At 33.7% G+C, this 14,260-nt stretch overlaps 1 protein-coding gene across 9 annotated transcripts in view; it reads left to right on the forward strand.

The window, feature by feature from the left end:
- MYO9A (myosin IXA) overlaps window positions 1–14,260 on the forward strand; it is a 282,647-nt gene that overhangs the window by 70,226 nt on the left and 198,161 nt on the right. For all 9 annotated transcript variants that reach the window (XM_045795282.2, XM_087856814.1, XM_045795281.2 and 6 more), the window contains 3 exons: window positions 1,726–1,823; window positions 5,427–5,553; window positions 12,614–12,703. In XM_045795282.2, coding sequence (XP_045651238.2) covers window positions 1,726–1,823; window positions 5,427–5,553; window positions 12,614–12,703 — 315 coding nt within the window. The remainder of the gene's footprint in view (window positions 1–1,725; window positions 1,824–5,426; window positions 5,554–12,613; window positions 12,704–14,260) is intronic.

Consider the following 14,260-nt stretch of genomic DNA (forward strand, 5'->3'; position numbering starts at 1 on the left):
CAGTACATGTTCCCAGAGCTGCTGCCACCATCGAAATCGCCATTATCCATCTTTTCCTTATAGAGTTTTGTACCCATATTCCTCTACTCCCTTTGTATCTTTCATCACTAGCCTCTCACTTATTGTGTTTTCAATCAAGTTTGAACTCTGAATAATTTCTGTTGCTTTTTCTCACAAGTTAATGAAAGCAAGCAGTCAATCTGAGGATCTTTTGGTTTTCTTTTTCCTTTTAGCTCCTCAGAGTTGATTTGGGGGCAAACTAAACTTTGTTTCCCTCTGAGTTATGAGAATTTATGTGACTTAGCATGATAAGAAGAGAGGATTGTTAGGTACTGTTCTGTAATTTTCCTATATTATCATACATGTAATGGAATTATATGGTGAGAAAATTGCTTTTAACAAGGGACCTCTTGTTGCCTATCGTATATTGATTTAATTCCTGTTAAGGGTTATCCTATTAAATAAATAAGCTCAAGCAACTGGTGTTGCCTGGGAGAGTGCAGAGGATTTAGAACTGGATAGATTTTCGTTTTGCCACCCCTGTCGTTTAGGTGAATTATTTAACCTCTGAGCCTGTTTTCTTTCCTGTTGAATGTATATATAATTATATACATAATTATCTCCTTGTGTTTATATCTAATTTTAAACTTTATATCTATATCTATATTATTCATTAACTCGTTCCTACAGGGTCAAAAAGCAGGTTTACATGCTAGATACTTGATAGTTTAAAAAAATAAATGAGTACTTTCTCAAAAAGAAATGTTTCATTTAATTCAGGAGTTATTCAATAATTCAGTGATTGTATATTTACTTTAGTAATTACCTGCTCTCTTCTTGGCACTGATTTGATGCTGGAGATCAGCAGTGATTAAAACAGATAACAGTTAATGAATTTATTGAGTACTTGATTCAACATTCCACAGTAAGATAGGCATTAAAAAGTAAATACATGTGAGGAAGTTTTTGAAAATGTAGCTGTAAGGGACTGTGAGAACATATATTAAAGGGCTTTTAAAAAATTACTTGTCATTTTAAAGATAAAGATTATGTATATGTTTGACTTCTTTGGGAGCTGAAGTGCAAGGGTTACTCTAAAAATAGTATTTTTTTAATTTGGTACTTCACGGCTATCTTTACTAACGTGTGTTTTTTGCAGATTTTTGATTTTCACATATACTTTCTTTTTCTATTTGATAATTATGTTTTTATGATTTCATTAAGAACTATTTTTATTATATCTAATATTGATATAAACATCTTTATATTATAAAAATTATGCTCCATTTCTCAACTAAATTACTGCCTCTTCTAAAATTTATTTTTGTGTCTCAGGACCTAGTTCAGTGCCTTGCATAAGGGTAGGCATTTATTAAATATTTGTTGAATAAAAACATTTGTTTGTGGAATTGAGCTCTCTTAAATGCTTTGGATCTTCAGAACTCTTCAGCACCACTCAAAATCAAACTTGGTATCAGAACATTTTATAATATTGTTAGCTCTCCTTGCCTTGGTGATTGTGAAAGGGAGAAAAAAAGGTAACTTACTGGGATTTTGGTAGGTATGTGTTCAGTTTGCATACCTGTAATAAGAATTCTCTAAATATTTCACCAGCTCTAATTTTTATACTCAGGTTTACTTACCTAGAATTACTTTATTTCTGAGTGGCTTACCTTACTTTTCAATAGATAATCTTGATTTCTTCCCCATTTCTTAAATAAGCAGGATTGCTTCTCGGTGGAGGGGGAAGATTTGAGGCATGATTTTGAACGCTTACAACTGGCCATGGAAATGGTAGGATTTCTTCCCAAGACACGAAGACAGTGAGTTTATTTATTTTATTATTATACCCTTGGTAGAGAACAAATCACAATGTGTGTTTCACAAGGTCCTTTTCCTTGGTCCTTTGAGAGAATTTTCTAACAGATATTCCTGATCTAGCGCCTCCTCCTTCCTTATTAAGCATTGTTTTGAAAATTTATTTTTCTAGAAGACATGCTTTGAATTGCTTTTTTATTATAAATTCTTTGAGAATCTCGTGAAAGTTGGAGCTCTTCTTCCTGTAAACTGTGTATCCATAAATATTTGCCTACAGTTGGAGGAGTTCATGGTGCTCCTGAAGCCTGTCCATAGACCTTATTTAGAAACTTGCTTTTTAACACTAGTTTTATAGCTTCTTATTTTCTGTATCATTGGTCTCTAATCTTATTAAGGCATGCATTACCTATCAGCAAAGCATAATTTTCCCTGTATTTCCTGTATAAATTTATGTCTGTACTATTGTACTAAACGTATTTTGTTTATTATAAACAAAATAGAAATGTAAAAAGGTTGAGATAAAGATGTAGTAAATTATGTTTAAAATGAAACAAACTATTTAAAATTAAAGACACAAATAACCTTGACTCTCACCAGAAAAAAAAAGTAACAGAACTATTTTTTTGGAAAGGGAATTAGTTATGTCAGATCTGATTATATTGTCAACTTTTAATGTCATACTAAAAGTAGAAGAATAACAGCTCTGGTGTTTTCTTGTTTGCTTGTGATTACTATGAATCTTGAGTTAGCAGATTATTTGCCAAAATCTTTTTTTGAAAGATAAATTAAGGGATGCTTGGGTGACTCAGTTGGTTAAGCAGCTGCCCTCGGCTCAGGTCATGATCCCAGGGTCCTGGGGTTGAGTCCCACATTGGGCTCCTTGCTCATTGGGGAGCCTGCTTCTCCCTGCTTCTGGCTCTCTCTCTCTGACCAATAAATAAAATCTTAAAAAAAAAAAGAAAGAGAAATTAAAACCAGATGTAAATATGCAAGCCCATTTAATTGATTACATAAACTGCAATTCACTGAAAGTTACTAAGTAAATGAGAGTAACCCTATAGTTTCCTCCATGCTATATTACTTATATTCTCTCTTCGACATACTTCCTTTACTTCACATGACACCTGACTTATTGACATACATGGATCAAAGTGTCAATCTATATATTAAATGATAGTGAAACATAATTTCATTTTTTTAGATAACATAAGTTGGAAATAAAATATGTACTTCTCATACATCAAGGGGTCTGTGTGTCTTTTATACTTTCTGATATCACTGTATCCCATATTGGAAACCACTGGAAAATATATGTAATATATTTAGTAGCCTGACCTGTAATTTGACCTTTCATTATCTTTTAGATATTATCATCAGATATTCCTTAACGCAAGTTTTGCATTTTAAGTAGACTGATAGTATCCTCTAAAACATTATGTTGTATTCTGAATGTCCAGTATTCTCCCCATTCCTTGAAGGACCCATCTTTCTCTCTTTTTTACTCATTGAAATACTTCCAGTTTTTTTTTCAATAACATACCATATGTACTGCTATTCCCCTCTCCTTTGACCATGATTGTGCTAATAAATGACAACATTCCTTTCGACTGCACTCAGATCTAACCCAGAATTCCTCTTAATACAACCTTGCAGGCATCCTAAAATTTGATATGTGAATGGAAACCTGTTTGCTTTAGAGTACTGTTCATGTCCTCCCTTTTTAATTTTTTAAGCTTATGTATTTATTTAAGTAATTTCTACACCTAACATGGGTCTTGAACTCATGACGCCAAAATCAAGAGTCGCACACACTTCCTACTGAGCCAGCCATGCGCCCCATGTCCTACCTTTTTTTTTCATGTCCTACCTTTTTGATGAAATTTTTCTTAACAGCGTATTGTTTCTACTTTTAGTATTTTAAGATACCCTGCCTTGTAGTGTAGGTTTTTTTTTTTTTATCTCCTAATACAAGATTTTAAGCTTTTTGAGAAGAGGGATTTTTTAATTCATATTTTTAAATTTTTTTTATTGAGTTATTACAGTATATTAGATTGTTTATATAACATTTATTGTTGGAGACTATGTATCACATGTTTGTGTGTGAGGAAACATTAATGTATTGATTGTTGAACCCCAGATTCTGAAATGATATAATTAACAACCATAAAAACTCCTACTAAAAATAGTTTTTAATGGCCCATGAATTTGTGTTTTTATATCTTTTGGCTTCCATTAGTCTTTATAATGATTCATTTGATACTGAGTTTCCTCTCTAATTTACCCAGAGTACTTTTATGAGTTATTCCTTTATAATTGACTTGTATTTTGTTTGAATCATGTTAATGATTCAAACGTTTACAATTTTAAATTATTTGAAAAATTAGATCTATCCATTGATAGATAGATCCATTGATTCAGGCCCTTTGAAAGTGTGGCTGTTTGGTTCCTAAAGCAGTGTCTTTATTTTATTTAGAATACTTTCTAATTTTCAGAAAATGCATAGTTAAAATTTTATAAGTAGAACAGGTTCATCATAAGGAAATAATTGGACAAGACACAGAGATGTGTGTATATATATATATGTATGTATGGGTTTCCAGGAAGGGCTTTTAGATGGAGTGTTTAGCTGTGTTAAATGCCTTTGAGAGGTCAGGTAAGGTAGGATATAATATATTTTCGTTAGTTACGTGGTGGTCCTTGGCAACGTCTCTCAGATATTTTAATGGGATCAGATGTCAGGATATGATAGAAATAGGGAATGACAAAGTGAAGAAAAGGAGTATAAGTTAATAGTTTAATAAGCTTGTTTGTGAAGTTAAGAAGAAATGTGGGATCTAGGATGGGTTGTTTAAAGTAAGAGAAAAGTGAAGTTGATATTATTTTGATAGAAGTTCTTGTGGATTCAGGTAAGAGATAGGAAATAGGTATAATAAGGTTCCTGAGTAAACTGAAGTTCACAGGATATAGAGCACAAGTAGAGGTTTAGTTTGATTGGAGGAAGATCATCTGTTCCTCTAAGACAGAAGGGAAGAATGGAATGGAGGGTCCAGTTGTAGATGTTTTACAGATGGGGCCTGATATTCGGTAATACACCCCAGTGGCCTCATACTGTTTATTTTAAAAGCATTTATCAAGGGCACCATAGTATGATGTAGGAAAACCATTTCTTAAATATATATATCATAAAAAATCACCTAGGCTACTTGGTTAAGAAAATACAGATTCCAAGGCCTTGGCTTTAAAGATTCTGATTCAGTAGTTCGGAAATAGACAACGTAGAGAAAGGGCATTCAAGACAGGATGAAAAGCATTTAGAAAGGTATGGACTTTGAAACACTATACAGATTCAGACAATAGCAAATCCTCTTCAGACAACTATGTCCAGTGGCACAGTACTGAAAGTAAGGTTATGTAAAGCACGTTGCACAGTCCCTGACATAGTATACATAAATTTTAGTTATTATAGTTATTATTACTGTATTTTTTATTTTTATGAAGACTAAATACATCATTTTGTACTGGTTAATTTGCTTGATTAGAATTTTGCAATGAGGTAAGTTTGGAGATTGCTCATAAGCAAGCTATAATTTATGGTTTTATTTTCACAGGATTTTCTCTCTTCTCTCAGCAATACTACATTTGGGTAATATCTGTTATAAAAAGAAGACATATCGGGATGACTCCATAGATATCTGTAATCCTGAAGTTCTGCCTATTGTCTCAGAATTATTAGAAGTGAGTGATTGTATTTCAGTTGTCATTTCTCAAATACTGGGTAACTTCTCACTTTTAATTTTGTGTAATTATTTGGTTAGGTGTAAATGGATTAATGCTTTTTATTAATAGTGTTTCTCCAAAAGATGGAATTTTTGCTGTTGATTTTGCCAGAACCTTTGGAAGGCTTGGGTTTTCTTGCCTGCCTCCCTTTGGCCTGGATATCCATAATCCTTCAATTTGCTGGGTAAAATGAGTATTTTACTCTAGACTGTGTCATATTCGAAGCCATTAGTAATTTGAGATTTCTTCTCATACTAAGAATTTGATTAGATTATTTATCTGAAGATGGGGTATCTGGATGAGTGGAGAGAAAAGGGTACTAACTTTTTTTCTTCATGTCTAAATAAGTGCCAGAGGTCTTCATCTCCTACCATGCTTCTTCCTATAATCAAGGTCTGTATTACCTCATTCTTTCTTTCTAGAGTGATGATTTCTCATGTTTTCCCAGCTTCTCATCTTGCCAGTTTCATCTACAAAGGGGCATCATTTTTACTAGTCCTTCTCCTCTGACAGAGCAAGGAAATATATATGTGTTTACTAACCTGTGTGTATTCACATACTACAAGTGTTTTATTTATGTATTTATTTGATTGATTTTTATTATTATTAATGGATAATGTATTATTTGTTTCAGGGAAACAGGTCTGTGATTCATCAGTCTTACACAATACACAGTGCTCACTGTAACACATACTTTCCCAGTGTCCATTACCCAGCCACCGCATCCCTCCCACCCCCCTCTCCACTCCAGCAACCCTCAGTTTGTTCCTGAGATGAAGAGGCTCTGATGGTTACAAATATTTTTATATATCCATCTATAGCTATATAAAGATACACATGAGGTCCTGCTGATGTTTCTAACTAATACATTATCACGTGTATCATTCTAGCCTTCTCTCCTTATCTATAAACTCCCATTTTAACAGTGAGGAAGCTGTCTTCTACCTTCTGCTATTCATTTACTTAATTATTCAATTTTAGTATTCAGTCAATCCTTGAACAATGCAGGGGCTAGGGTTACCAATCCCCCTGGGCAGTCAAAAATCTGTGTATAATGTTTGACTCCCCCAAAACGTAATAGCCTACTGTTGACCAGCAGCCTTACCGATAACATAAACAATTGATTAAAACATATTTTGTATGTTAGATACATTATATACTGTATCCTTACAATAAATTAAGCTAGGAAAAGATAATGTTAAGAAAAGCATAAGGAAGAGAAAATACAGTTACAGTACTGTATTGAAAAAACCCCTCAGGTAAGTGGACCCGTGTAGTTAAAACCCGTGTTGTTCAAGGATTAACTGTATATGTATGGGAATGTACATGTATTTATGTATGTGTGCACTGCTATGGGAAATGACTTTATCAACTAGGGTATAGAGAGAGTATAGTGTTCCTTTTGCCTTTAGTTTTTCAGACCCGATTAATTTCCAAAATTACTTGGGTTAGCAACTTTTCCTCCCACTCCCTTCATTGAGGTTGTTTCATATATTTGTCAAGCAGTTAGATTCTCTTGTTATGGTCTGAATTCCTCCCTAGAATCCTTCAATGTCTGAAATAATTTTCTAAAAGATTTGTTCTTTGTGCTGTATGGGTTATGACAAACACATAATGTCATGTTCCTCCACTATAGTACTGTATAGAACAGTTTCACTCCTAAAAAACCCCTGTGCTTCACCTATTCAATCCCTGTCCTCAAACCGTTGGCAACCACTGATCTTTTACTACCTCTGTAGATTTGCTTTTTTCAGAATGTAGCATAATTGTAATTATATAGTATACAGCCTTTTTTCTATCTTTTTTTTTCTTTTTTTTTTTTTTTAAAGATTTTATTTATTTATTCGACAGAGATAGAGACAGCCAGCGAGAGAGGGAGCACAAGCAGGGGGAGTGGGAGAGGAAGAAGCAGGCTCCTAGCAGAGGAGCCTGATGTGGGACTCGATCCCATAACGCCGGGATCACGCCCTGAGCCGAAGGCAGACGCTTAACCGCTGTGCCACCCAGGCGCCCCTCTATCTTTTTTTTTCTTTTTTTAAGATTTTATTTATTTGACATAGAGAGTGAGACAGCCAGCGGGAGAGGGAACACAAGCAGGAGGAGTGGGAGAGGAAGAGGCAGGCTTCCCGTTCCGCTGCGGGGGTTTGGTGCGGGGCTCGATCCCAGGACCCTGGGATCATGACCTGAGCTGGAGGCAGACTCTTAATGACTGAGCCACCCAGGCGCCCCAGTATATAGCCTTTTCTCTGACTGACTTTTTCACTTATTGATATGCATTTAAGATTCATTCATGTCTTTTTGTGCCTTGATAGCTCATTTCTCTTTATTGCTGTACAATATGTACATTGTATGGATGTACCATAGTTCGTTTATTCATTCACCTATTGAAAGACGTCTTGGTTGTTTCCATTTTTTTGCAGTTATGAGTAGTCTGTCTTTTTTTCTGTTAAAATATTACTCATCTTTCAAATCTTGGTTCATTGCCTCTTTAATAGGGTTTAACCTTATTAAACGGTCTAAACTGACTCCATCAGGGTAGAACATTTGTGTCTACTTAGCATAAATTTAATATTGATTTTGTAGCAGAAAGTTAATTGTTTACTAGTTTGTGTCCATTATAAGGCGGCAGTGCTCTTTGAGAGCAATGGATGCCTCTTATTTATCAAACTTTATGGTGCTTATTATTTTGCACATGCTTGGGTGTTGCTTATTAACTTGAATGAAATGAGTTAGTCTGGTAGACGGGGCAGAAGGGGATACATTGAATTGAAACTAGACTCACTCATTGGAAAGAAGTTCTACCAGGATGTGGATGGAATGTGGTATCTGAAGGTGGTAATTTTGAAGGTCATGAGGGTCAGAGAACAGATGGTATTTCAGTCAGGCATTTTAGGTGATATTTTAGTCAACAGAAAGACTTGGTATTGTGGTAATAATAGTGCATTGTAGCTAGTGGTTTTACTTATAAGTTCAGGCATTCAGCAAGTTCCAAAGCTTCTGGTCCTAGTGCAGTATTCTTTCTTTAGTTAGAGACTGGTAAGAGCAATTCAGGTAATTCTAAAAGGAACCAAGTATTGGTGAAAAAGGAGAAATCCTGTTCTCAGAATCGGGCTTACCAGTGTCAGAGTTAGACTTAACTGCAATTGTGATTTGATACCAAATCTCACTTTTGAACCCAAGCTTCTTAACTTCGTTCTTTTTTTAAAAGCATTTTATTTATTTGAGGGAGAGAGACAGAACACGTGAGTGTGGAGTGGGGCAGAGGGAGAGAGAGAGAATCCCAAGCAGATTCCCTGCTGAGCAAGGAGCCCATTATGGGGGTTGATCCCACAACCCTGAGATCATGACCTGAGCTGAAATCAAGAGTCGGATGCTTAACCGACTGAGCCAGCCAGGCACCCCTTAACTTCTGGACCAGTTCTAGGAATGGAAGTTTGGTAATAAATAGGAAGAAGTTATCTTCAAAGTTGAGGAGCTAGACAAGTACTGACAGGATCTATCTAATAGTATCCTGCTTGCATTTAGTTCTTAGAAATTATTTTTTAAAATGATTTCCTAAACTGAGGGTTGCTGGAGGGGACAGAGATGGGGGGATGGGGTAACTGGGTGATGGACATTAATGAGGGCGTGTGATGTAATGAGCACTGGGTGTTATATAGGACTGAAGAATCACTGAAGTCTACCTCTGAAACTAATAATACTTTATATGATAATTAATTGAATTTAAATAAAAAATAAAAAAATAAATGATTTCCTGTAATTGTTTAAAATTGGTAATAATAATTGCAACCTTAAGGCTTTTGTTGAGATACAATTCAAAGATAGGAGCAATAACTGGTTTAATTAAAATGTAAACTCTTTAGCTAAGATTTAATTTAATTCCTCTCCTGCTCAAAATGATTCAGCTCAATGATAAATATATAGTTTTTAAGAACAAATGTTTCTGAAATTATTTTTTCAATTATTTTTATAGTTTTGTAGTTACCTCAGGCAGCAGCAAATATTTTGAGGATTCTGTTTACTGAATTCTATTTGAGATGTATACTTGTGAAATTATTGAAAGATGAACAAGGTCTGGTAGATTAGTTGTGGGTAATTGTGGAACATATTTTTGTTGCATATTTTGGGGCATATTAGAATCATTGTCATTATCAAAAACTGTTCAGTTTTTAACAGATTTATGTATTTTGAATATATTTTAACATCTGTTGAAACAATATAAAGAATGGGGTTTTAACACATACCAGTTTCCCAATTAAGTATGAGAAACATTGTAGACTTAGATATTGAACTCATTCCTAGTTATTTTGTGTTAATAAAGTTTATTTTTTTAATTTTAAAAGTCATATATGTACAACTAAGGACATTTGGGAAATTATAGAGGTAGTTGATTAAAATATCATGAATTCAGTAATATTTTCTTCAGGATTTTATCAAAGATAAGCAAGATTAGTGTATTTTGTATGTAGATGTGTGTACGATCATTATTAGGTTTTAGTGCCAGCATTAAGCCAACTCCTTAAAATGAGTTGGGTAGTTTTTTATCTTTTCAAAATTTTTCCTGCATTTAAGAGAAGAATCATTAGCAAAGAATAATATGTTCCTTAACGATTTGAGAGATAATCTTATGATCAACTGTATTTGATGTCTTTACAGTTTGTTTTGTATTAACTAAGTTTTTAGGATTTTCAAATCTGCCTTGAGTTCATTTTGGTGATTTGTGTTTTTCTAGGAAATCATGTGTTGATTAAATGTTTAAAATTTATTATTTGGCATTCTTCGTAAATATCCTGTTAATGTTTAAAACCTTTTTCTCTATGGTGTTAGCTTTCTGTTTGTATTTCTTAATTTTTTTGATTTGGTGAGTTGTCCTTCATTTCTTCTTTTCAAATAATTGAACTTTAGATTTATCAGTTCTACCATTTTAATTAATATGTATTGATTTCTGTTTTAACATATTTTCTTCATTTTTCTCTGTTAAATTATGAATTGTTCTCAATATACAATATATAGAAAACAATATAATAAACACCTATTAACAACCCCACTCATGGAATAAAATATTGCATATAATTGTAGCTCACTTTGTACTCTGCTATCCCAGATACAAACACTACTGTGAGTTTGGTATTTATCATTCTCATTCTTGTTTTTATATTTTCAGAATAGATGGATGTTTATATAAGAATACATAGTTTTCTATATATTTTTATACTTTATGTTTTACTGTATCATTCTAAAACTTGATCATTTTATTTAAATATTCACTTTTAGTAATAATTACTTAACTCACAATATAACAGTGGTTTTTATCACATAAGTTTTTTCTTAGTTTTATTAGTTTTGTCATATTTGTGTAATCTGGTATTGTTTAATTTTTGTTTTTCAAAATATTTTAAATAGATGTGAAAGCTAGAGGTCTTACATTTAAACTTTGGCTATTTATTTTTAGTTTTACTGTAGTTTGTAAAGGTAATGTTCCTCAATTTTTTTCCAATTTGTTTTGAATTTGAAGATTGAGCAGTGAGTACTCCAAAAGAAGGTAGATTTCCTTTATGGTATCATCATGTTTTAAAAGATGATTGATCTGTTATGAATTGCTGGTGACAGGGTGATGCTTCACTTTGTTGTTTTGTAACTCAGTTTGTCCTTATAATTGAATCTTTTTTGCTTGGTATACTTTATATCATATTATCTACTTAAAATTTTTGAGTGTTATATCTTTATTTGGATGCTTTTATAATATGCCCTTGTTTTACCATTTTATGCCCCTCAGCGTGGCAATAGTTAGTAGTCTGATAATAGCAAGTATAGTCAAGGTTTGAAGAAATAGGAATGTTCGGGGCTGATGAGAGAGCAAATTGGTGAGAACTATGTAGAGTAGTTTGGCAATATCCTTTAAAGATGAAAATGTGTATGCTATAACCTAGTAATTCCGCTTTTAGGTTTGTACTTCAGAGAAATTCTTTTTTTTTTTTTTTTTTAAGATTTTATTTATTTATTTGACAGAGAGAGAGAGACAGCCAGTGAGAGAGGGAACACAAGCAGGGGGAGTGGGAGAGGAAGAAGCAGGCTCATAGCGGAAGAGCCTGATGTGGGGCTCGATCCCAGAATGCCAGGATCATGCCCTGAGCCAAAGGCAGACGCTTAACGACTGAGCCACCCAGGCGCCCCATTCAGAGAAATTCTTAAACTCATATGCAAAAATATTAAGTTTACTTCCTAATAGTGCAAAATGTTAAATAGTGTAAGTGCCTACACATAGGAGAATGGATTACACAGTGTAGTAATTTATATACTGGGGAGGTATATAGTAGTTAAAATGAATAAGCTTGATCTAAATTATCAACGTAGTTAAATCTCAAAAACGTATGGACAATATGATTCCATACAGATAAGAGTTAAATACACTTGGCAGTATAATGTAGTGTTTACAAATACATCTAATATATATATATTTCTTATGTGTAAAAACCTGAACTGAGATAACATGTCAAATTCATGATAGTATTTACCTCTAGAGAGAATGCGAACAAAGGAAGCATCAACTTTATTTTAAAATTAATGTGTAAATAAATATAAAACATCTGAAGCATAAATAAGTACTCATTGTAATGTTCCTGGAATTCAAGAAGTATTGTCACTTTTTAATTCTTGTCTGCAAGTTGTGGGATTATGGTTGATCATCTTAAAATATTTTTTGCACTATTCTATATTTTCCATATTTTGCACAAAGAAACACGTTTCTCCATTATGATCGGAAAGAAAACTTTATCTAGAAAGACCCATCTGTCTTACTTACCCTCTCTTTTTTTGGGGGGTGGTGGGAAGTAGGGTGAGTAGAATGTTTAGCTTTCACCTTGGCCAGTATTTAAATGGCTGAATGTATTGTCTTCGTTTTTTCTATTGTATATTTGCTAATCTCATTAAACATTTTTTTCTTTATTTGGCTTTTCAATAAATAATTCAGCTTCTTGTCATAAATCTTATACACTGAATTTACTTTTCTGTTGTATAGGTTAAAGAAGAGATGCTATTTGAAGCATTAGTTACAAGGAAGACTGTGACAGTGGGAGAAAAGCTTATTTTGCCATATAAGCTGGCAGAGGTATGAATAGATTTTCTTGAGATCATACTACTCTGAACAGTTTTAGAAGTTTGAGTTTGTGTTCTTTCTTTTAACAGAATGAAAATAACAACAAAGAGTGTTGATTGAAATATTTTCTGGGCCCTTGAAAATCAGCTGTGAACTTTCCATCAGCTTGAAAATATAAAGTTAAATGTGATTTTAAGCAATAGGCATATGTTTCTTTCTGAGATCTTAATCTGTTAACCATTCTTAAGTTTTATATTATTAATATGAGGTGAACAGGTAGTAGATGGATTTACAAATGAGTAGTGTTTGAATCAGTTGATTAGTTTTCTTCAGACAGTTTCTTACCTTCCAGAACGTCATACTCTTCTGGTTAGCTTTTTCATTTTTGGCCACTCATTTGTAATTCTTTTTGTTTGCTCTTTCTTTTCCACCTGACCTCTAAAAATGTAGTTCTCTACTACACCGTCTTTGTCCTTTCTTCTCTATATTCCTTATCTAGATTATCTCACACAGTCCCATTGCTTTAAGTATCATCTGTATACTGAGGCTTCCAGATGAGATTTATTGCTGTCATTGCCATTATTATAATTATAATACACTTCTCGGGTGTATATGAATGGGAAAACTATTGAAAAGCCTACTGTTCTGTAGTGTAATTTAATGACAGTGATGAGAAATCAAACTATGACAGTTATAAAAATAGGACAGGAATTTCAGATTAGAAGACACAGAGGAGGGAAATAGTGATAGAACTGTAGAGAATGCTTTTTTGGCTGACAGTGATCCATTTATCCTATTTTTTTGGGTTCTTCCTAACTGCCATCAAGTCTGCATTTCTTCATTATGTCATGTGTCTTATGTCATAATCTCCAAATTTGAGAGCTCCTTTCTAAACAACAGAAAAACCAAACCTTTTTAAAAGTTTTGCCCTTCTTTTATTTAAACTCTCAGTACTTTTATATTTTCCTTTATAACTTTTTTCAATATAGAATACTTCCTGGGGCGTCTGGGTGGCTTAGTTGATTAAGTGTCCAACTCTTGGTTTTGGCTCAGGTCACTATCTCAGAGTTGTGAGATCAAGCCCTGTGTCAGGCTCTGCACAGGGCAGCGTGGAGCCTTTTCCCTTTGCCCCTCCCCTCTCCCACTCTCTTAAAAAAAAAAATTCCTTATGTTTGTTTACATTTTTAAGTTTAAATTCAACTTTCTGAGATGATTTTTTGTAGATCCTGATTTATATTATTATTATTTTATAAACAGTATTTTTAAAAAGATTTTATTTAGTTGTTAGAGAGAACACAAGCAGGGGAAGTGGCAGAGGGAGAGGGAGAAGCAGGCTCCCTGCGGAGCAAGGAGCTGGATGTGGACTCGATCCTGTGACCCTGGGATCGTGACCTGAGCTGAAGGCAGACGTTTAACTGACCGAACCACCCAGGCATCCCTGATCCTGATTTATTTTTGTTTACATCTGTTTGGTGTATTTATTTATTTGTGTAGTAAATATTTGAAAATCTTCTTTGTGTCCAGAACTGTACTAGGCATTTGGGGTAAAATAAGGAGCAGTTCTTAAGG

This window comes from Ursus americanus, chromosome 28 (assembly GCF_024610735.1).
Source record: "Ursus americanus isolate L20-20 chromosome 28, mUrsAme1.1.p, whole genome shotgun sequence".
Lineage (NCBI taxonomy): Eukaryota > Metazoa > Chordata > Mammalia > Carnivora > Ursidae > Ursus > Ursus americanus.